This window comes from Notamacropus eugenii, chromosome 2 (assembly GCF_028372415.1).
Source record: "Notamacropus eugenii isolate mMacEug1 chromosome 2, mMacEug1.pri_v2, whole genome shotgun sequence".
NCBI classification, from domain to species: Eukaryota; Metazoa; Chordata; class Mammalia; order Diprotodontia; family Macropodidae; genus Notamacropus; species Notamacropus eugenii.
Genome location: NC_092873.1, coordinates 35,860,199 through 35,881,730, shown reverse-complemented (window position 1 = coordinate 35,881,730; position 21,532 = coordinate 35,860,199). Strand labels below are relative to the sequence as shown.

The following is a 21,532-nucleotide window of genomic DNA, read 5'->3' as shown; positions in this document are numbered from 1 at the left end:
TTGGCATTTTGGGTTTCTCCAAATAACCTATCTTCATCTCCCAGAATCTCCACACTGTTTCTCCCCTTCCCCCCGCCAACATTACCAGCATCCTTGGATGATCCTTCCATCAAAAGATCCTAGATCACAGAATTAAAGCTAGAAAGGATCTTCAAAGGTTCTCTCAGTTTTCCAGATGAGGAAACCAAGAGCTCGAGAAATTAAAGGTTTTGCCCCAGATTCTACAGGTTAGCTGTGAACCCAGGTCCTTTGATTCAAAATCTAGTATGTCTATCTCCTCTGTTCTCACTCTCTGCTAGCTCTTCTGGCAGGTTGGCACTATTGGTGGGAGCAGGTTCCGTGACTCACGGCCTGTCTCTAGTTAACTTCTTTCAAGAGAACACTATTCAGCTAAATCACTTACCGGCTCCATTAATCTGAGCTGACTAAGCAGGACTTTCGGGTGGGGTAGAGACCCAAGGATGTTCAGAACCTCAGTCATCTTTAAAAGGTTCAGCAAGCCTCCTTCTTTCCCTTGCTCTTTCATTGGGAGTGGGGGAGGATGGGAGGAGGAGAAGGCAGAGTGGGAGCAAGTGTCATTCTGCCCATCTCCCTACCTCTCTTGGGATGAGACCACACCTAAATCCAATGGGTCAATCCTTTCTAGATCTTCCCTTTTTGGACTCAGGAACTTATAGGACCATAGATTCAGAGCAGGAAGGAAGTTCAGAGCTAGTCCAACCCCCCCATTTTACAGATAAGGAAACTGAGTCCCAGTGTCATATATGTACTAAGTGGCTGAGCTGGGATCTAAATACAGGTTTCCTGACTCCAAATCCAGCATTCTTTTTACTATTCTCTTCCCTTTGTATCCCTCTCCACCCACCTTTCCTCTTGCAATCAGAGGAACTCTGCTTCTAGAGTTCTGACCTCAACCCATCTCTCTCCACTTTATCTCTTCCTGTGATTTGACCATGATCCAACAGACTCAAGCCCCTGGCAACTTGCAACGTCTCTAGGTGTGATCCATTCCAAACCTTTAGGTCAAAATAGAAGGGTCACATGACTGGAGATAACCCTGGGAGTTTTCATCCAGGAGGGTTAAATTCAGAGAATAGTTCTAGGAATGAGGAGGCACAGATTAGGAAGGCAGGCCTGACAGAGGAAAGTAGGAGGGAGACACAGAGGATAAAAGTGTTAGAGAGTGAAGGAAAGCTAGAGATTGGGGGGATAAAAAAGAGAAAGTGAGCTAAGGACATATGAATGTTATATGAGTAAGGGAAACAAGATGCAGATAGGAAATGGGTGATGAACTTGATGAGGCTGAAGAGAAGAGAGCTGAGGATATGGTGGAATGAAGAGGTCTGAACTGAGGCAGAAAGACTGAGGAGGAAGAACTGAAGAAACGGGCCCAAGAAGAAGGGAGCCTGAGGAGATAGGGCTGACGACTTGGGAGATGGATAGGAGATGGGGCTGATGAGATGGGATACTAAGAAGCCACCAAGGAAAGGGGACTAGAGAGGCAGAGAGGAGATGGGAGAACAAGGAGAAGCAATGGCAGCTGAGAAGGAATTGAAGATGGAGAAGATGAGGGGTATGGGAGATAAGGAGAAAATGCTGAGGAGATGAATGGATGGAGAGAGAGGTCAGGGGAGGGCAGGCTGAGAAAATGAAGCTCACTCTAGAAAGAGGGAGATAGGAGATGGAACTGAGAAGATAGGGGATTAATGAGATGAGTCTAAAGAGAAGGGGACTGACAGCAAATGGAACCGAGTAGATAAGAAACTGAGGAACCTCACGCATTAATCATTCATTAGCAATGAATATTAACAGAGAGCCTTAATATATATGAAAAATAGGACAGAGGAACTGGGGAGCTGGGGAGTCATAGTTCTGGGAGGACAGAGAAATTCTCCTCCTGTTTTTAGCTCCTGGACCAGTAACAGTTGTTACAACTAGCTACTCCATCAGATCCTTGGAGGATTCCCCCCCACAAGTTGGATCTGAGGTCTCAAAGTGAGGGAGAAGGGAAGATCTCAGGGATATTTGAGTGGGAGAATGGAGAGAACCCTTCCGAGGGGTCATCCTCTACTGTAACCTGTCTCTGGGTGCACGATGAGGCTCCCCCCCCCCAAGGGTAAATAGGTATCTCTCCATTTTGGAAACCTTCTCTGGTAATATCATCCCAAGTGTTCCAAGTGATGAAAAGCCCTTCCTGAAATTCAACTTTTACCCCTATTGCTACAAAAACCTGTCTTCCTTGCTCTCTAAGCTCTTCCCTGCTTCCTTACCTCAGGGATCTGAGAAGATGAAATTGTGGTTTTGGAAGCCTCTGGGATGGGGGGAAGTTCTTTTTCTAAAAAAGAAGGAAGGACAGACTTTGAAAGTTTCTGTCCTCTCTCCACTTTTGTCCCCACACTTATGCTTTATGTTTTATGAGGGTCAGATAAAGTAGGGGAAAAATCTCCTAAAAGCCCCTAAAGGTTCAAGACAATAACTCATCCATTTACCTCTCCAGATTCAGCACATAACTGTAGGTCCACAACTCATATTAGGAGAAGGTGTTAAATGGGATCTGCAGGGATTTTTTTCAGATGGAGTTACCTGCTAGTCCTTAAGGAAAATACTTAGAGGAGTAGATTTTGACTCAAGAAAGGAGGAAGGAAGTTAGACAATAGGAAGGACTTGTTGGATGAGAGGAGGTGGGAAGCCTGAGAAAAGTGGTGACATCACCTGTTTAAAAGGCAAAACATTGTCAGTTTTAGAGAGATGTCTTGCCCAAAGGCAGGGTGATAGGCAAAATGGCTTTGAAGGTCACCTAGTAACTCAATATACTTCACTTCTCTCTCTGATCTTTACTCACTACAGCACTCATTTCCATGAGGAAACTAAGTGCTGGAAATGGAGGTCTTAGGGATGGGAATGAATGAGTGACGGGGAAATGAGTTTAGGGGGAGTGAATGAATGAATATTTGGAGATGGGGGCTAAAAGATAGGAAGAAGGACTGAGGAATGGGGGGAGATGGAAATTTAAGATGGGAATAGGGGCTAAGGAATGGGGATGAAGTCTATATTCTGAGGACTGAAGGACTGCATGGGGTTGACTGAATGATTTGGATTCAGAATGTGAATGGGGGGATAGAAAGGGATGAATGAGAATTATTAGAACAACGGAGAGCAGAAGAGCTCAGAAGATGAGAACTTGGGACGGAATCTAATAAGATTTAATGTGATAGAGAGAAATGTAAACTCTGCAAGTTGATAAGACAGAGGAGGTATAGCTAGTATGAAAAAAGATCTGAGATTTTCAGTAGACTGCACTGAATCAATGATGCAAATGGTACCCCTCCCAATCCTAATGTAATCTTAAACTGCATTAAGAAAGCATTGTGGCCAAAATAAGGAGGGAGGGGTAATCAGACCCTGTCTGGGAAACTGTGCTCAAATCTCAGGTGCCCCATTTTAGGAAAGGCAATGACAGACAAGCTCATCCAAAAGCAGGGAACCAGGACAGTGAGGGGACTTGGAACAATGCCATTCAAGACTGATTGAAGGAGCTGGAAATGTTTAGCCTAGAGAAGACAAGACTTAGGGAGTGGGGACCACGTGGAAGAGGGATTAGGCTTGTTCCGCTCTGTCCCAGAAGGCAGAGCTAGGAGCTGGGGGTGGCAGTCAGAGGGAGGCAGATTTGGATTTGGCATAAGGAAAGATTCCCTCATGGTTAGAGCCGCCTGGGGTGCTAGTAGGTTTCTTCTCCCTCCTTGTAAGCATTCAAGGGAATGATCACTTCTGAGTGTTTTACGAAGTGGATTCTCTCTTAGGTAAGGATTGAATTAAATGGCTTCTGAAATCCCTCCTATATCAGATTGTGTAATTTGACTGATGAAGAATTAAACTTTGGCTGTGTGCTAGGAAAAGGTGAAATTTTAGGAACAGAGCTGAAACACTGGTGATGAGGGTTCAGTGGAAATTGATGGAGCTAAATGCTAGGGATGGGCAGAAGTTTGAGGAGCAGAAGCTCCTCAAGGGCAGAAACTTGGCACTACTTATCTTTGTATCCCCAGTACATAACAAAGTTCCTTGCATTTGGTAGGTGTTTAATAAATGCTTGCAGAATTGCTGGTATTTAGGGAGGTGGGGGCTGAAGGTTATAAACTAGGAGCTAAATGCCAAGGTGTGTTTTTGTGTGTGAGTGAATGTTCAAAATGCCCTAGATTCTGTCTCCTTCCTTAGATTCACTATCCCCAAAGGATTCTGGGGATCCCTGAGCCCCTGGGAAATAACATCCTTCAAGAACTCTCTGGCATTCCCAGGAGAACAGGTTCCTGGCTCACCAAACTGGCAAGGGACCACGGCCAGGGGGGTCGGCATGCCCTGGCAGGCCCCAAGAGCCTGGAGCTGAGCTGTGTAGAGACAGTGGGAGGGGAGGGGCAGATGGGGCAGGGCAGGGGCTGGGAGCTCTGAGGGGGCCACACCCCCTTCCTCTGACAGCCCCCTCTCCAGGACCCCTTAGGATCCCAAGGCTGGAGCAGGACTGAATTCTTCAGTCTCTAACCTGGGTCATCACTGGCCCCTTCCCACCCTGAGCTCAGGATTTGGAGTCAGGTAGGAGGCTTAGCTTCAAACCTTCGTTCTGATAGTTATTAGTTCTATAGTCATGAGCAAATCACTTCACTATTCTGGACTTTTGTTTCCTTAGCTGGAAAATGAGACAGATGGCCTAGCAGTCCCCTTAACAGCAATGAATCTATAATATATCCTATGAATCAGTTTAGCTACATAGGAGGGCATTGCTAAGGCTGGAGGTCCTAGATGCAGGGGGTTCTGCCTCCTCACATCCAAATCATGAACTCGCTTCCTCTGTTCCCCTTCACAAATGAGAGTTCCATACAATAAAACCAGGCTAGAGAGCATCTAATCTAACCCTCTCATTTTTCAGAGGAGGGAACAGAGGCCCAGAGAGGATGAATTGGCTTGTTCTAGGGTACACAATGAGCTCATGGCCTTTGAAGACCAAGAACTGAGTAATTTGGGGAGAGATAGGGAAATGACTTGCGATGAGTCCTGCACAGGTGGATTCAGGATGATTCCAAACTCAAGTGATATTTGGACACTTTCCCCATCCCCAAGATCTTTTGAATATCCTTCTATACCAAAAAAACTGGGATTGCTCTGTCTGCTCAGAAGAGAGGCCCCAGGGTTGGCAGCTGCTTATTTTACTGATGTGGAAACTGAGACCCAAGAAAGTTAAGGGATAGTAAGTGTAAAAGGTAGGATTGACATTCAACTCCTGTAATTCCAATTTCATCACTTTTCCCACTATACTGAAGTTTTTGATCTTTGAGGGACATGTCCTCATGGGAGTCATTGGAATCTCCTTTCAAGGTTTGGACCAGGGAGAAGACAATTCTGTTTGGAAGGAGGGGCAACTAGAATGGAAGCTAAGCTGCCCCTCTCCCCCAGGCAGGACATCTTCTCTGCTCCCTCCAAGCCCACTCTCCCTGACAGTGAGAAGGCGAAAACATATCCTTGTTTTCCAGTCCATGGAAATCGATCTTTCATGTTTCTTTCCCTTGGTGACAATCGGAGACCAGAAAATTTAGCAGGGACTTGCTTGGGAGTAAGAGTGGTTTCTAAAAGAGGGAGGGAGAGTTGGAGAATGCCTTGGCTTTATCGGAAAGAGAGTGAAGGACACTGGGGATGGGTAGAAGATTGTCTCCGATGTTTCTGCCCTGGGATCCCCCTGCCTCTCAATGAGTTCAAAATCCACAATCTCAGATTACGCCTCACTCTTACTTCTCAGTGCTGTGGTAAAAACCCAACCCAGAAGCTCCCCTTCACCCATTTCCCCACATCTGTTTCCTTTTGTGCTCTAGTCCCCAAGGCCACTGGGACTTCAAGGATTCCTGGTGTTGCCTCTTGTTGGTCACTCTCCTTCCCTGAGTATTTCCTACCACCCAAAATCCCAAACAATGGATCTCCATCATTCTGCTCTACTTGCATGCACAGTCCCCTAGAATAAGGAAGGGCATGGTCTGAGGCAATGATGGTCTTCCACCTGCCTTAACAGCAAGGTGTTCATTCACCCATCCCTGCCCCCAACAGACTTTGGTGTCCAGGGCCCCTTGCTAATTCAGTACCTATTGGGATCCCCACGCAGAACTGGCACATTCCCATCCCAGATCCACTCCCCTAATTTCCATTTCTCGCCTACCCCTCCACCCAGCCTTGTCTCTGGCATAGCACAGCTGGGGAAACCTTCAGTCCCATCCTTCTGCTCAAATTTTCCATCTTTTCTGCTCCCAGGCAAACTTGACTGATTCCCCCATCCTGTGTGACATAGAGTTCATCCGCCCCAACTTTTCCTCCCTCCCCTTCCACCAAGCAATAGATCCAGAATACCAATTTGTTTCATCAAGAAGGACTGAGGTAAGACAACCTGGTCTGGGAATAAGGAGGAAGAAGCATGAGGTGGGAAGGACCCCTGGGTAACAATACCTTTCCCCTCCCTTCCAATAGCCCTTGGGGCACTTACCTGCCCCGGCCAGCAACCTGCAGGGGGAACAGCAGGCCTTCTCTGGGGTTGGCCAGCTCCCTAGGAGCAGCCCCCAGCTGATGGTTAAGTAGCCCGCTTCCCTTCCCACCCCCTTGGGCCCCAACCCTCTCTGGCCTCCACGGCTGAGTTGGGCCGGGTCTCTTCTTACCTTCTCAGCGAAGCAGGTCGGCGTGGGGCGCGCCAGGCTCAGGGGGCTGGGCAGCAGGGGGCCGGGTTTTTTTGGGGGGAGAAGCCGTGCAGAGGCCTTGGGGAGCGCCGGGGTTCTGCGCTGACATCAGGTGAGGGGAGGCAGCTGCCAGGGTGAGCCAATAATTATGATATCAGCTTCCCCTCGCCCTGGGGGCCAGCCTGCCAAAATGGGAAAAGAAAAAAATGACTAAGCAGCCCGTTTGCTCTTTCACTCTTGCTTGACAGGTACTGGCCTCCCGTGCAGCCCTGGCCTCGCCCTCTTCCCCCCCCCCTCCACACACCCCATCCCCCAAAACTCCACCCCTGCTCCTCCCAGTGCCAGGCCATACCACCTTCCCCAGACCTAGACCCACTGATGCCCAGGGCTCAGAGAGAGGAGTGAGGGCTCCCCTCCCACATCATTCCCCAGCCCTCCCTCATCACCTTCACCTGTACCCCATCAGCCCCTTCTCTCGGGGTGCCAGTCCCATGGGCGGGGCGAGGGCCTGTCAGGGCCTGCACATGTGTTTTGGGAGAGCCAGGGCCCAGCCACATGTATATTTGAGGTGACCCTAGGAAAAGGGAAAGTGGGATGGGGGCCTGATACTGCATTGACATGGGACCCATGGAAAGGGTGGTAAGGTGGGGTTGTGGGGGAAGTTAGCTAGGGGATGGAATAGAGAGACTCTAGTGAGCACAGTTCTCTTGCGGTGGCAGTGAGGGCCCAAGGCAAAGAATCAATTCCTGTTGGTCCAGAATAGAGCCTAGGCTGTTGGGGTAGGAGCATGGAACTAAGACTTTGCTGGTCTCTGTCCTTCCCATGACTTTGACTCTGTCTGTGTCTCTGACTGCCTTCTCTCCAACTTTATGCTTCCTGTATGTCTCTCTACCTCGGTACCTCTTATGGTCTGTGTGTTATTAATGCCTAGCCTGAGTAACCTATTTGTGAAGAACTGTGATTTAGGATTGGGAGGGAGTGAGCACTGAGGAATTTAATTCAGGAGCCTTATGGGGGAATATTTGTCTTGGAAATGAGCCTTCTCTCCCTTCTCTCCTCTGTCTCTTCTATATTCCCAGCCACAAGCTGGCCGGGCACCCTCTCCTCTCCCTGCCCCTAACTTCCATCTCTCTAGCAGACTCCTTTCCTCCTTGATATCCTCACCCTTCTCTCTATTCAGCCTCCCTCTCTGGTTTCCATGTTGTTCCCCATCCTATCCTCTCTCCTACTCCTTACCCTGTCTACTTGTCCATGTGCCCCTCTCTGAGTCCAGCAATGAGTACCACAGAGAGATTAGGTCAAGTTCAAGGTCTCTGGGTGGGAGCCCTGAGGGCTTTGCCTCTTTGCCTCTATCAGGGATCTTCAGGACAGATTCCTTCCAATAGCTTTAGAGCTGAAAAGGATCTTGGAATACATCTCTTCTTCAACACCCCCCTCCCCCCATTTTATGTTTGAGGTTAGTCATTTGCTCAGGGACACACATGCTGTTCATGATTCCAAGGTTAGCACTCTATCCACATGAATGTCCATAACCCATAGAGGCCTTTTACCTTGTCTGGTGGAAAGGGGTCTTTCAGGAGCCATTTCCAGAGTGGAAGTGGTTACTAAGAATTAGGAGAAGCCATTTAATTAATGGCGGGGGTAGGGGATGAGGACCAAAATAGCTGGAGAGTCCCTGGTCCAGGTGGCATTCATAACAAGCTGAGGAGTGATCTTGGGTAAATCACTTCATTTTCCTGGCTCCTGTTTTCCCATCTGTAAAACAAAGAGGTCGAACTAGTTGGATTTCTGGGTCCCTTCCAACTCTGAACACTGTGATCCCACAATTCTCTACACAATTGTCTACAGCAGAGTGGGAATCCATTCCTGAGTGTGGAGAACCTGTTTACACTTCTGTGGTCCCAGGAAAAAGATAGGATGATCTGAGCTAACCTCTGCTGTCTAGGTGAAGCCCATGGGTGATGTGTAAAAAATGAATTTCCACTGATATATTTGAATATAGCAACTATGGAACTTATAAGTACATACCAAGTAACTGGTCTGTTTTCTGAGGACCAGCCTGGTTAAATTTAGAGAGCTACTGAGGGAATCTCACAGGGGGTTGAATTTTTGTACATCAACAGTTCTGGAAACCATGGGGTTCATGGTGTGTGTGTGTGTGTGTGTGTGTGTGTGTGTGTGTGTGTGTGTGTGTGTGTGTGTGTGTGGGAGGTTGGAGGGTCATACCTGAGTAGGGTTGAAGTAACTGAATTGTATTAAGTATCTACTGAGTTCCTAAGACTCTGAGACTGACTTCAGAACTGAAAATTCACAGTTCCTTTTAAGCTGGTTTCTCCTTTAAGATGATTATCATTCACACTTTGTTAACTGTTTTTAACTTTGATATTCATTTACTATTTCATTCATTCATTCAATAAACGTATATTGTATATTGAATTCTTTGCTAGGTTAGAAGTGAGGAGTACAAAGTTTATTTTTATTTTATTTTTTTGGGAGGCAATTGGGATTAAGTGACTTGTGCAGTGACACACAGTAAGTGTCAGACTGAATCTGAACTCAGATGCTCCTCATTCCAGGGCCCCTGCTCTAGCCAGTGTGCTACTTAGCTGCCCCACAAAGTTTAGATAAGACCCAATCCTGCTGTCACAGAGCTAAGAATCCAGTACAGTGTTAACAAGCCTTCGAAGATAACTCTAATAAACAACCTTAACTGATATAAGTCCCTTCATTTAGGTAAGAAGTCATTAGGTGCCTACTCTGTGCCAGACTGGCAATACAAAGACAAAAGCGAAAACAATCCTTGCCTTCAAGGAGCTAAAATTTGAATTGGAGCACTGAAGAGGGGTTCCAGATAAGGAAACAGAGAGGGTATTTACAAAGTGATCGTTAGGTGAAAACATGGACAGTTTCACTCCTCCCCCCCACCCCATTTCTGTGAACAGAAAGGTTACAGACAAGTAGGGAGGTTCCTTGGGCGGAAGACAGGAGCCCCAGGGATTCAATTGCAAAAATGTGTCAGTGGTTCTGTCTGTCTGCTTGTCTGTCTGTCTGTCTGTCTGTCTGTCAGGCTAAAGTTCCTGATGGACTTCTCTCAAGCGAGGACTCCGCCTCTGCCTCGAGAATGGGAGAGCTCAGTGCTTTTGACCTTCTGGAAGATGTGACTTCCTCCTCAAATCCCGCCAAGCAGGAGTTGCAGCCTTGGAACCTTGGAAATCCTAGTGTTCAAGCTGAAAGGGCCCTGCAGAAGTCATTTGGGGTCTCCTGTAAGACCCCACCTTCCTGCTGACTCAAACTGAAAGCACCTGCCTTTGACTGAGTACCATGTTAGTGTCCCCAGGAAGACTTGGCCTGGAATTCTGTCTTGGGGTCTCAGTTTTTTCATCTGTAAACTAAGGGCATTGTTCTTCCTCTCATCTATGGTGGACCCTTCCAGTTCTAAGGCTGTGATCATAAAAACACTAGTGAATGAGGGACTTGGAAAGGCCTTTCTTAGGAGTTCATATTTGAACTAAACTAGAGATTCTGAAAGACTGCACTGAGGACTGCCTGGGGAAAGACTCCGCCTGACGTAGGAGATGAAAGGGTCTATGTTGGAGACTAGCAAGTGGGTCAGTTTGAGTAATAGAATGTGTTTGGGAAAGGAGTGGGGTATTGTATAATCCTCCTGCAAAAATAGATTACAGTCAGTTTGTGAAGAGTTTTAAGTGCTTAAAGGGAGAGTTCATTACTTACCTTTGAGGAAACAGTGAGCCACTAAGGGTTTTTGAGCAGCAAGTGACATGGTGGGGCTCCTGTTTTAAGAATATGGATTTGGCAGCTAGGTGCAAGTTGGAGTAGGGGAGGGGATGCAGGCAGACCAATTAGGAGAGTGTTTTGCCACTCCAGGTGAGAGGTGATGGGGACCTGGACTGAGCTGGTAACTGGGTTATGAAGAGAAAGGTTTAGGACATGAGGAGAAAGACAAGACTTGGCTACTGATTGGAGTAGAGGGGTAAATGCCCCAGCTCCCTCCTTACTGCTGTAGCTTTGAATCATTTTCTTTCTCACAGTCATAGAATGTCAGGGCTGGAAGGAGTTCAAGATATCACTTACATTTGATCAAACTGGTCACTTTACAAGGTGGGAAACTGAGGCTCAGTTTCCTTATCTATAAAATTTCTGTTTTAATACTCCTACTGCTTGCCTTGAAGGACTAAGAGAGGTGGTCTGTAAATCTCAAAACCCATAGACAATGATTCTCTGCGAGGCTGATCCTTCTGATTAGATTATAAGCACCTTTCTTAAGAGCACACTCTGTGCATCATGTTGAGAAGCATCATCAATCAATCAATAGATATTTATTAAGTCCCTGCTACTCGTCAGGCACTGGGGATACAAAAAGAGAAAAGACAGTCCCTTCCCTCAAGAAACTTGGAGTTGGTAGGTAGAGTTGGACCTGGATTCTAATGTTGCCTTGGACACTTACTAGCTTTATGGCCCATTTAATCTCTCTGAGTCTCAGTGTTTTCATCTGCAAAATGGAAGGAATAACACTCACAGGACTGAGAGATAATATATGTAAAGGGCTTTGCAAACCCTCCAGCACTCTATAAATGTCAGTAACGATTGTTTTCCTTCTCTTATCGCCCCCGGAGCGAGCTGGACCAAGTCGACAAATAACTTTTAATGAATTGAGAGGGAATTAAGAGCATCTCCCAAGACAACTGAACAACTGTAAATAGCCAACTAACAAGTGTTTATGAATCGCCTACCATGTGCCAGGCACTGAGACAACAAAGATGAAAGTGATCATCGCACAGTGTGGCTGTTACTGTATACAGTGTTCTCCTGGTTCTGCTTACTTCACTCAGCAGCAGTTCGTATAAGTCTTTCCAGGTTTTTCTGATGTCTGCCCGCTCATCATTTCTTATAGCACAATAGTATTCCATTACATAAATATACCACAACTTGTTCAGCCGTTCACCAACTGATGGGCATCCCCTCGATTTCCAGTTCTAGGAAGATGAAAGTGAAACTGTATCTGTTTTTAGAGAGTATCCAGTTTAGCCAAGGGAGACATGTACATAAATATAGATATAATAGATATACAAAATGGATAAAATGTAATTATATCCATGTAGAATGTAAATGGGGAAAAATAAAATATTAAATTAGAAAAAAGAGAACCCCCCCAATTCCCACCCCCCTCCTGCCATTGGATAGAAAGTGATTTGAGAGGCAGCTGGGGGATGGTGGAAGGTAGAGCTTGAACCTTGAAGGAAATCAGGGATTCTGAGACATAAAAGTGAAAAGAGAGACAATCTCAGGCACAGGAATGGGAGCCTGGAGGTGAAGAGAGAGGATGAGGAATGATAAGACACTAGTTGAGTAACAGCTGGGTTGAGGTAGCTAAGCACAAAAGAGACACATAATAAAGACCAGATCAGAGTGGAGCTGAGGTTAAGACAGGCAGACTTCCTGGAGGCAGCCAGTGAGTCAGTCATGAGCCAAGTTGAAAAGGAGGAAAGGGAGGGGGCTTGTTGCAGAGGATTTCTTCAAAGGAGCAGATAATAAGGTTGAGGATCTGGGGCCTAGCGGAAAAGCCTGGGGGAATGGTTCAGGTCTATTAGTTACTTCTAAGCTAATGGTCTTGGTCCCTGGTTATCTCTTGAACCCAAGGCTGGTGGGCTCTATGTACTTGAGAACTGGGGGGAACCTTTCCCCAGGAGACCAAACTGTGGTTCTTGTCTGGCAGGTGAGGAATGAACTAGATGGGGTGAGGAGAGGGTGGTGGAGAGCTGGGGGAGAGTTGGGCCTGGAGGCCTGAGCTAGTTCTGGTTGGGTGACCCTAGGGCCTGCCTGGGGAAATCCAGGGAGTTTCCGAGCTGTTAGCTGGAGGGGGTCTGGCAGGGAGGGGCCACATTAGGGAGCTGGAGGGGGTTCCTGAAGTTTGACCTCAACCCCTCTGGCTGCAAAAGCCTTGATGGGGGGGAGGAGGTGATGTATATGAGACAGAAAGAGCCCTCCAGAGCCAGGCAAGCAGAGGATGATCCAGATTGGAGCCAACTTAGAGTCTCATCGTTCTACAGAACTGGGCTAGAGGCCAGGAGTATACTTTTCACCTTAGAGATGTCATTCCCTCTTTTCCCAGCTTCCCATACTCTCTCCTATGTGCTAGTGGTCCAGAACAGGGGCTCAGGTCCCATTCCCCATTGGCCTTGGAAGGAGTCTCAGTGCCCAAGAGCCTCTAGCCTTCCCAGTCCTCGTTCCACCCCCAAGGATGTCTCTGTGACTCCCCTGTGGAACAGATCAGGGTCTCTAATGATCCACCTCTGAGCCTTGAAGGAAACAGCCAGGGCCTCTATTACTACCTAATGATCATGCTGAAAGGATTAATAGATACCTCTAGCCTGGAGCATCCTATTAATAGGGGATGGGGATGAAGGGCAATTCCTGGGAATTGGGGGGGGGACACACCCACCTTGGGACAGAAGACTTGGGACCCTAAGTACCTGAGGGAAGGGACTGACTTTTCGAGGAGCCCTGGTGGCTTCCTGGAGGACTGAGGCTGAGCAGGCTGGAGAGGAAATGGAGAAGAAGGGGGGCTGTGAACTCAAGGTGGGTGGGAGTGGGACGGAAATTCCTTCCTACTCAATTTCCTTACCCCAACTGGATTTTCCCAAGCAGATCCATTTCTCCTGTTTTTATATAAAGAAGCTTTAATAGAGGGAATGGTCTCCTATCCCCCTTTTCTTCCTTCCAAATGAGATCAAATTGGCCTCTCAATTAAATCCAATTTTTTGATTCTGTCCTTTTGGGTCCTTTAACTCCTGGCTCTCTTTGAACCATGGAACCAGTGATGGAAAGATCACCAGGGCTAAACACAATAGACCTGGGATCAGACCCCATCTCTAATCCTTATTTACTATGTGACCTTGGAAAAGTCAACCCCACTCTGGGCTTTAGAAGAGCTTCTTTTTTCTTTTCTTTATTTGGGGGTAAGTTGGAGGTGAGGCACTGAAGAGAAGAGAAGAGAAGACCAGAAGGAAACACAGACAGGCAGGACAGTTTTGAAAGTTTCATGCTGAATTTATCCATGTTGAATTTACTCTCTATTTAAAAGGAAAGGAAGCTAGCCATAACAGAGATCTGCAGATTTCTGTACAACCCTCTCTCTTCAGTTCTACTTTAGATATGGTATTTAGTGGTATATTGTAGTTTTTAATGTTTAAATTTAGAATAAATTATTTTTAATTAAACGAAAGAGTTAAAATATATCACTGGATCATTTATTTAAAACTGGAAGAGGCTTCAGAAGCCATAGACATGGAAGTTCTCATGGTATTTAGTGTTTAAATTGAGAATAAAATTTTTTTAATTAAATGAGGGAATTGAAATACATCATTGGATCATTGATTTAGAACTGGAAGAGACTTCAGATGCTATGTTGCTCAACATTGGGCAGCTGGAAGGCAAAATGGATAGAGTGTTTAGAGACAGTGATAGCGAGACTCATCTTCCTGAGTTCAAATCCAGCCTCAGACACTCACTAGCTGTGTGACCCTGAGCAAGTCACTTCACCCTGTTTGCCTCAGTTTCCTCATCTGTCATATGAGCTGAAGAAGGCAATGACAAATCACTCCAGTATCTTTGGCTCATGGAAAGTCAGACATGACTGAACTATAATAATAACATCGCTCACTCTCCTCTTTTTACAAATGAGAAAACTGAGACCTAGAAAGGTAAAGTCATTTCCCAGAAGTCGTACAAAGGATGCAAATTGAAGAACTGGGATTTAAACCTTTATCCTGTGACTTAAAACTCATCATTAATTCCTTCTACCACATCAATTTTCCAGATGATGAAGGATGCTTAAAGACAGTAATGTGTAAAGAAGGGAAGGAACGGGGTGAAGTGGGGTGAAATGTGATGTCCAGTGGGTTAGTTTTATTCTGGGGAGGGGTATTGTCTGGCTCCAATTAGTTTTGAGAGTTTCTTCCCTAGGAGGCAACTGGGTGGTGAAGTGGATAAAGGACTGGCTTACAGTCAGGGAGACCTGAATTCAAAACCAGCCTTGGACACTTGTGGCCCTGAGCGAGTCATTTAAGCTCTGTCTGCCTCATTTTTCCTCACCTATAAAATGGGGATAAGAACAGTACCTACCTCACTGGGTTGTTGTGAGGATTAAATGAGATGATATTTGTAAAAAGTGCTTGGAACAGTAACTTGTACATAGTAGGCATTATATAAATGTTTATTCCCATTCAAGCTTGATTTGCACCCTTAGTGAGGTGCTAGTTGGCTTGAGGGAGAAGACCCCTGTGATGCCCCCAGTTTGGGTGTCAGAAATCTTGCTCGAGACTCCTCATTGGTGCCCCCTGGCACTGTCTGTGATGGAAAGGAAACTGGAAGCTCGAACATTGGCGTAAAGGGTGAATCGTGGGAGTGAGAGGTGAGTGAGACCCAGCTCCCCTCCCTCTCTCCCTGACCTGAGCCCAAGGGCCCTCCCCTCTTCCTGCAGACTCGTCCTTCTCCCTGACTGGGCCCAGGCCAGGCACTTGGCTTAGGCACCACTTGGCACTTTTCTTCTCCCTCCCCTCCCCTGCCCCCCTTGGCACTGAGGCAGATCTAAGGATGGACTTTCAGGTGGGGTAGAGGGAGATGTGGAGTTTTCACACCTGATGCACCTCGCTGGGGGAGATAGTCTGGGGGGGGGGAGGGCAAGCAGCAAGTGAACCCCAGGGATTTATACATTTTGGGGCAGTGCAGGATGCTTTCCTGAGTTCCCCCAGCATACTTGATAGAGAATAGAGACCTTGGAGATGTGCTAGTTCAACCCCTTGCCTAAAGCAGGAATCATCCTTAAACTGTCCCAACAGGTTGTCTTCCATCTTCTATTTGAATACTTCCAGTGATGGAGAGCTTACTACTTCTTCCCACCTCAGGCAACCAGTTTAGTTGTTAGACAGCCCTAAGTTAGTTGGTCAGTCAGTCAACAAACAATTATTAAACACCTACTGTTTACCAATAAATTCCTTCTTCACTAAGCTGATTATTTCTAAAGATCCTCCAAAATCTCAGCAGGAAGTGGGGGAAGGGGTTGCTCTCCTGCTTGCTGGCCACCTCACTAGGTTTTATCCACCTGTCACAGTCCTGGATGGGAGGGGGATGTCAGTACAAGTCTAGCTGGAGGCAGACAGGCCCTTCAAAGGATCTCTGGTCCTGGTGCCTGATTTATTGCTGGACTAATGATGGTGATTAGCAGAGCAGGTGCTGCTGCTGAGAATGCTGTTTTCTGAATGGCTGGGTGAGGCCTGGCAACCTGAACTCAAGGGAACCCCCAGCCTTATCCAACCCAGGGACGGGCTGTTTCTACCATATCCACAGATCTCCCAACAATGAAGGAAGGGAAGGGCTGGAGGTCCTAGGTTGGTGTTCACCTTCCTCCCCCACCACTGGCAGCATCCAAGGAACAAGCCTTTCTTCTCCAAGGTGCTTGTTGTGTGCCATTATCTGGGTGTCTTCTTGGGTCCCCCTCACTCCCCATCCGTTTTCCCCTGTCTGCCTTGGGAGAAGGAAAAGGGAGAGATACTGGAACTCATTGGAAATTGTGGGCTGACTCCCCCAGAAAAGAGTGACTTCATCTTTTTTTTTGGGACCAGATTCTCAGAGAGACTGGAGACAGTGGGCACAGATTGGGAGTACCCACATTGAAAGTATTTTAAAAAATTTATCTAATGCTAGGTGAACTCATTTCAGCTTAATTTGGAGGAGATCAAGGGAAGGGCTTTGTTTTTTCAACCATGGGTATATGTTAGATTTAGAGTTTGGGGGTTGCTCCTAGGGAGATCCTGGAGTGGGGTGAGCCCACTGCCCTGTGAAGTTGTGAGTAAATGTTTCTTTTGGGCACAGTGGTGCCAATAAGGGAAGGGGGTTGAATGAAAATGGAGAAGCCAAACCTGAGAAAGAGGAGTGAGTGTGGCGATGCCCTCTCCTAGCATGGGGGCTATCGCCTAAGAGGGTAGGATTTCCAGGTGTGGCTGTCTCTGAAGTGGAGGTGGGGGGAGTGATTTATATTCCTGTACTTCATGGGTGAAGAATGCCAGCCCCCAGGGACCAAGGACAGCTGGCTCCAGAGAACTCACTTCTCTGGGATTCTTGTGGAATCTGGAGTTCCCCCCTTCACCCTCAGGGGACAACTGCATTCTCCCCATCTCAGCAGCCCCCTCTCTCCTCGCCTTTTCTGTCTTTTCCCCCAGGCCCACCTCCTCCTTCCGTCCAGTCCCCATCAGACACCACCCCCCCTCTTTCTGCTGGAGGTATTGAAGCTGTGGTGTTCCATGCTAAGGTCAAAGTCTGCTGGGAAGGATTTCTCAGGCTGCTGCAGGGATTGGGGGTCTCATCCACTTTCCTTCTCCTCCCTGTTCCCCCCTGTTCCCCTTCCTCACCCTATCACACCTGGAGAGTAGCAGGAAGGACAATCGGATGGGATGCTTTGGAGCCTCTTTACAAGAGAGGAGTGGGCCCCAATGATATTGGCCTGCAACATACAGCAGGTGAGAAATAAGGTGGACGTAAGAAGGGACCTCCAGATGGTGCGAGATGTAATAGTAAGTGTAACAGATGGTAAGAGGGAAGAAATCTGGGGACCAGGGAGGGGAGGAGGTTGCCTGGCCTTGGGCTCTGTTTGGAGACATTTTTATAGGCTCAGGGATCTAGGGATGGAAGGGACTTCAGAGGCCATAGTCCAACCCTCTAATTTTATACAGGAGGAAACTGAGGCTTGGGGAGGTGAAGTAACATCTCAAGGTCACAGAGATGGTATTTGAAGTTTGGAGTCAGTGTTCTTTCCATTGTGATGGGACTATAGCAACCCAGGTTCAAATCTCTCTGTACCCGAGTTTTCTCATCTGTAAAGATGGGGAGGGGGTGTGGACCAGATATTCTCTAAGGTTTTTTCTGGTCCAGGCTAAGCCTCAGTTTCCCCTTCTGTGAAATGGGCATAACTCAGAGCACAGGCTGCTTTAGCAAAGGGTCTCGTAACATTTTCTCTGTCTTCTCTCCTTCCTTCTCCTATTCCGGTGCAGGGAGGCAGGAAAGGGGCTGCCTTCCAAACCATCATACCCCTTTCTTTTGGGTGGCACTACCTCCCCTCCCTGCCCAGGACCGGTTTTACCAGCCTGAGAAAGGGTCCGGATGACGGTGCTCACTGGAGCTGGCAGGGATGGCAAGTTTTATGTAAATGGTAAGGGAGTGCTCTGGGAGGGGGGAGGCTGGTTTTCCCAAAGACAGGCAGGAACCGGCAGCTCCCAATTAGCCTGGCTGTGGTGATGTCAGTCCTGCTTTTCTTGGGTGGCTGCACCTACTCTGGTTGGCCCTGGCAACAGTGCCAGGCCTTACCTTCTCTCTGTGCTATGGATGCCAGGGGGTGAGGCTGGCATGGGGGCAAGGGGAGGGGCTGCACCCCCCCACAGTGTTAGGCCACTGGTGTTCAAGGGCTCAGACCTGCTGTTCTAGATCGCCCCCATTCCCAAAAGGTCAAATTTGCTAAAGGAGAGGAAGTTTTCCCCATCTCTCCTGGCTTCTCTTGGGTCATCTTTCCCTGGGGCAGCTGTCTTGTGGTGAGGCTAAGCTGATTTCTTGAATCTTGGTGCGGTGGAAAATGTGCTACATTTGGACTCAGAGGACTTGGGTTTGAATCTCACTTTGACCATTTACTAGCTGTGTGATGCTGAGCAACCTATTTCTCTCTGAACCTTAGTTTCCTCATCTGTAAAATGAGGGAGTTGAGCTTGGTGGTTTCTAAGGACCCTTTCTGCCCCAAAGTCTATAATCCTATGACTGAGAATAAGCCCAGCAGAACCAGCACCTTCTATTCTTTCTTCCTCCCCTTCAGCTCTTAGATCTCACCACTAGCCCCAACTTCTAGATTTTTAGATCTGGAGGGAACCTTAGAAGTCATCAAGTCCAATCTCAGATTAAAAAAAAAATGAGGTCAAAGAAATTAAGGGACCTTAAGGGCCATCTATGAGTAAAGTGACACCCAGAGAGGTTGGTTGTGATTTGCCCAAATGGCTCCAGGGATTAAATGGTGAAGGCAAGATATGAACCCAGGTCCTCTGACATTCAAGACAGAACTCCTCCTAGTGGTCTCTGCTGATCCCCTAGAGAAGGCCCCAGACCAGACCAAGGACCTCTCTAGCCTCAGGACAAGGCATTCTCTGTCCTCCTCCCTGGCTACCCAAGCCCCCAAACTCTGGGGCCAACATGAAGGTTGACATGTTCAGAGAAAGATACTGGGATAGTCCTTAAATGAGTGCAAAGAGTCTACAATACCGAAAAGTCTTTAATGTGGCAGATCTTTTGACCTTCCTCTCCCACCCCACCCCCAGACTCTTCACAAGAAGAGCTGTCCAGCCAGGTGCTCCTTGCAGAGGGGCTGAAACTCAAGTCTGTGGGCCCCTCCCCAGAGTCTCAATAAATATAGTCAAAAGGGACTGCAGCCATGTCTTTTGAGAAATTAAAGGAAGTGTTGGCACCAAACACCCTCAGTCAGCTATCACACGGACACACATAAACACACATACAGGTATGTCGTGCAAACACACCATGTCATGTGAGCCCTCTGACATGCACACATGTTATGTAACATGAACACATGCATATGTACACATGTGCCCATTTACACCAAGGCTGGAATTACCTCTTCACCATCCCCAGCCCTGCCCAGACACCTAGGTGGAAACACCTGGGAGGATGGATTCAGTGAGCATCGCTGTCCTTTCTCACAGTGGACTCTTTCCTCAGAGAGATTAAGGGGAAATAAAGCTTGTGTTGAACTGGTTGTTGACTTTGCAAGAGGTGGTGATGTTGGACTGGGCCCAGTCTGGGAATTGGTCCAGTCCAAAGATGGGGTTGGCCCACGTGTTGATGGCCAGTGAGATGACCAACACCCCAAAGATATTGAGAAGGAATCCTGCTTTGGCCTGGGAGAGGGGAGAGAGATGGCAGGGCTCAGTGAGGGGCTCAGTGGCATTCCCACCCCAATTAGAATTATGGTAGAATATAAACTCCTTGAGGGCAGAGAATGTCTTTGCTTTTCTTGGTATCCCTAGGGCTTAGCCTTGTAACTTGTTGATTGACTGAATAGAGGGTGGGTGGTGTGATCATAGAATCATAGATTTAGAATTGGAAAGGACCTTTGAACAGCAGTAGACAGGGCCCTGGGCAGCTAGATGGCACAGTGGATAGAGGTCAGGCTTGGAGTCAGGAAGACTTATCTTTCTCAGATGCTTACTAGCTGTGTGACCTTAGGCAAGTCACTTTACCTCAGTTTCCTCATCTGTCAAATGAGCTGGAGAAGAAAATGGCAAGCCACTCTAGTATCTCTGCCAAGAAAACCCCAAATGGGGTGACAAAGAGTTGAACATGACTGAAAAACAAGAGATAGAGCCCTGGGCTGGGAGTCAAGAAGACCTGAATTCAACCCCAGACACTCACTAGCTTATTAATGAGCAAGTTGCTTAATAGCTATCTGCCTTAGTTTCCTCAACTGTAAAATGAGAATAAAAATGCCACCTACCTAGCAGGGTTGTTGTGAAGATCAAATGAAATAATGTTTATACTGTACTTAACTAAATGCCCGACACACAGAAGGTGCTTAATAAATGCTTATTTCCTTCCTTCCTTAGAGCCCACCCCCTACTCCATTTTGCAGATGCAAAAACTGAGGTACAGAGATGCTAAATGATTGGTCCTGGGTTTGGAAACCAACAGGTGTCTGAGGCAGGATTTGAATCCAGGTCATCCTCACTTCAAGTCCAGGGGCAATGGAATGTCATCCCATCCCATCTTTTCTCCTCTTCCTATCCCATCCCATCCTGTCCTCTCTCATCTCTTCTCATCCCATCTCACAAAGACTTATTAAATGTCTAAGTGTCTATCACAAGCAAGGCGTAGTACTAGGTGCCAGGGGATTCCAAATAGTCTCTCCTCAAGGAGCTTACATTTGCAGGGACAGGGGAAGGGAGGGGAGAACAGAATGAGCAAATAATCAATATTGTAGCTCTAAAGCTAGAAGAAGCCACAGAAGCCAAATGGGGTCATGATCCACAGTTTAAGTATTGCAGGGATCGTGAGTGGAAAGAACTTAAAGAAGCACTTGTCTGGCCCAATCCTTTCATTTTATAGAGGAGGAAACTGAGCCTGAGGGAGGTAAAATATGTTGACCACCAAGGTCACACAGATAGTAAGTGTCAGAGTTGGGATTTGAACCCATAGCCAGTTCAACACTCTTTGAACTGTTCCATGCTGTACTTTGGAGAAGGAAAGTGGACCCCCTTCCTCTCCCCTATTAACTGAGGGACTCTTTGGTCCTCCCTACCTTCCCTTGCATCTTAATCTGGACCCTGAGAATGGGATCTTTTCATGTCTTCTATCAATCAACCAACAAGGGTTTATTAAGTATATGTATGTATCAGGCATCCTCTTAAAAGCTGGGTAGACTGAGAAAGGCAAAGATAGACTCCTCCCCCCAGTAGCTGCTTTCTAATGGGGGAGATAATATGGACATGAATAGGTACAGATAAGAAGTAGGTGGAAGGTACTTAAGGGGGAAAAGGGAGAGGTATTTGAGCTAAGTCTTGTATCTAGCTTGTGGTTTACTAGGACCCTCTGTTTCTACCTCTTTCCTTCACTACTAGCTCCAGCCTGTTCCCATGGAGTAGGATGGGAGAAGAGAGAAAATGGAAATGTGTGTGTGTGTGTGTGTGTGTGTGTGTGTGTGTCTGTGTCTGTGTGCATGTGTATGTGTGTAGGAGGGGGCAGCTTCTCCCACCCTGGTTTCTCCTCCT

The 21,532-nt window shown here is 47.2% G+C and overlaps 1 protein-coding gene across 5 annotated transcripts in view; it reads right to left on the bottom strand.

Moving 5' to 3' along the window:
• Nucleotides 1–13,947: 13,947 nt before the first annotated feature.
• Nucleotides 13,948–21,532, bottom strand: part of SLC13A2 (solute carrier family 13 member 2) — a 45,661-nt gene continuing 38,076 nt past the window's right edge. For 2 of the 5 annotated variants that reach the window (XM_072639768.1, XM_072639770.1), the window contains one exon: nucleotides 13,948–14,145. In XM_072639768.1, coding sequence (XP_072495869.1) covers nucleotides 14,116–14,145 — 30 coding nt within the window. In that variant the 3' untranslated portion in view covers nucleotides 13,948–14,115. Of the gene's footprint in view, nucleotides 14,146–19,008; nucleotides 19,667–21,532 lie in introns of those variants that run through there. The other 3 variants (XM_072639766.1, XM_072639767.1, XM_072639769.1) reach the window with 2 other exon arrangements.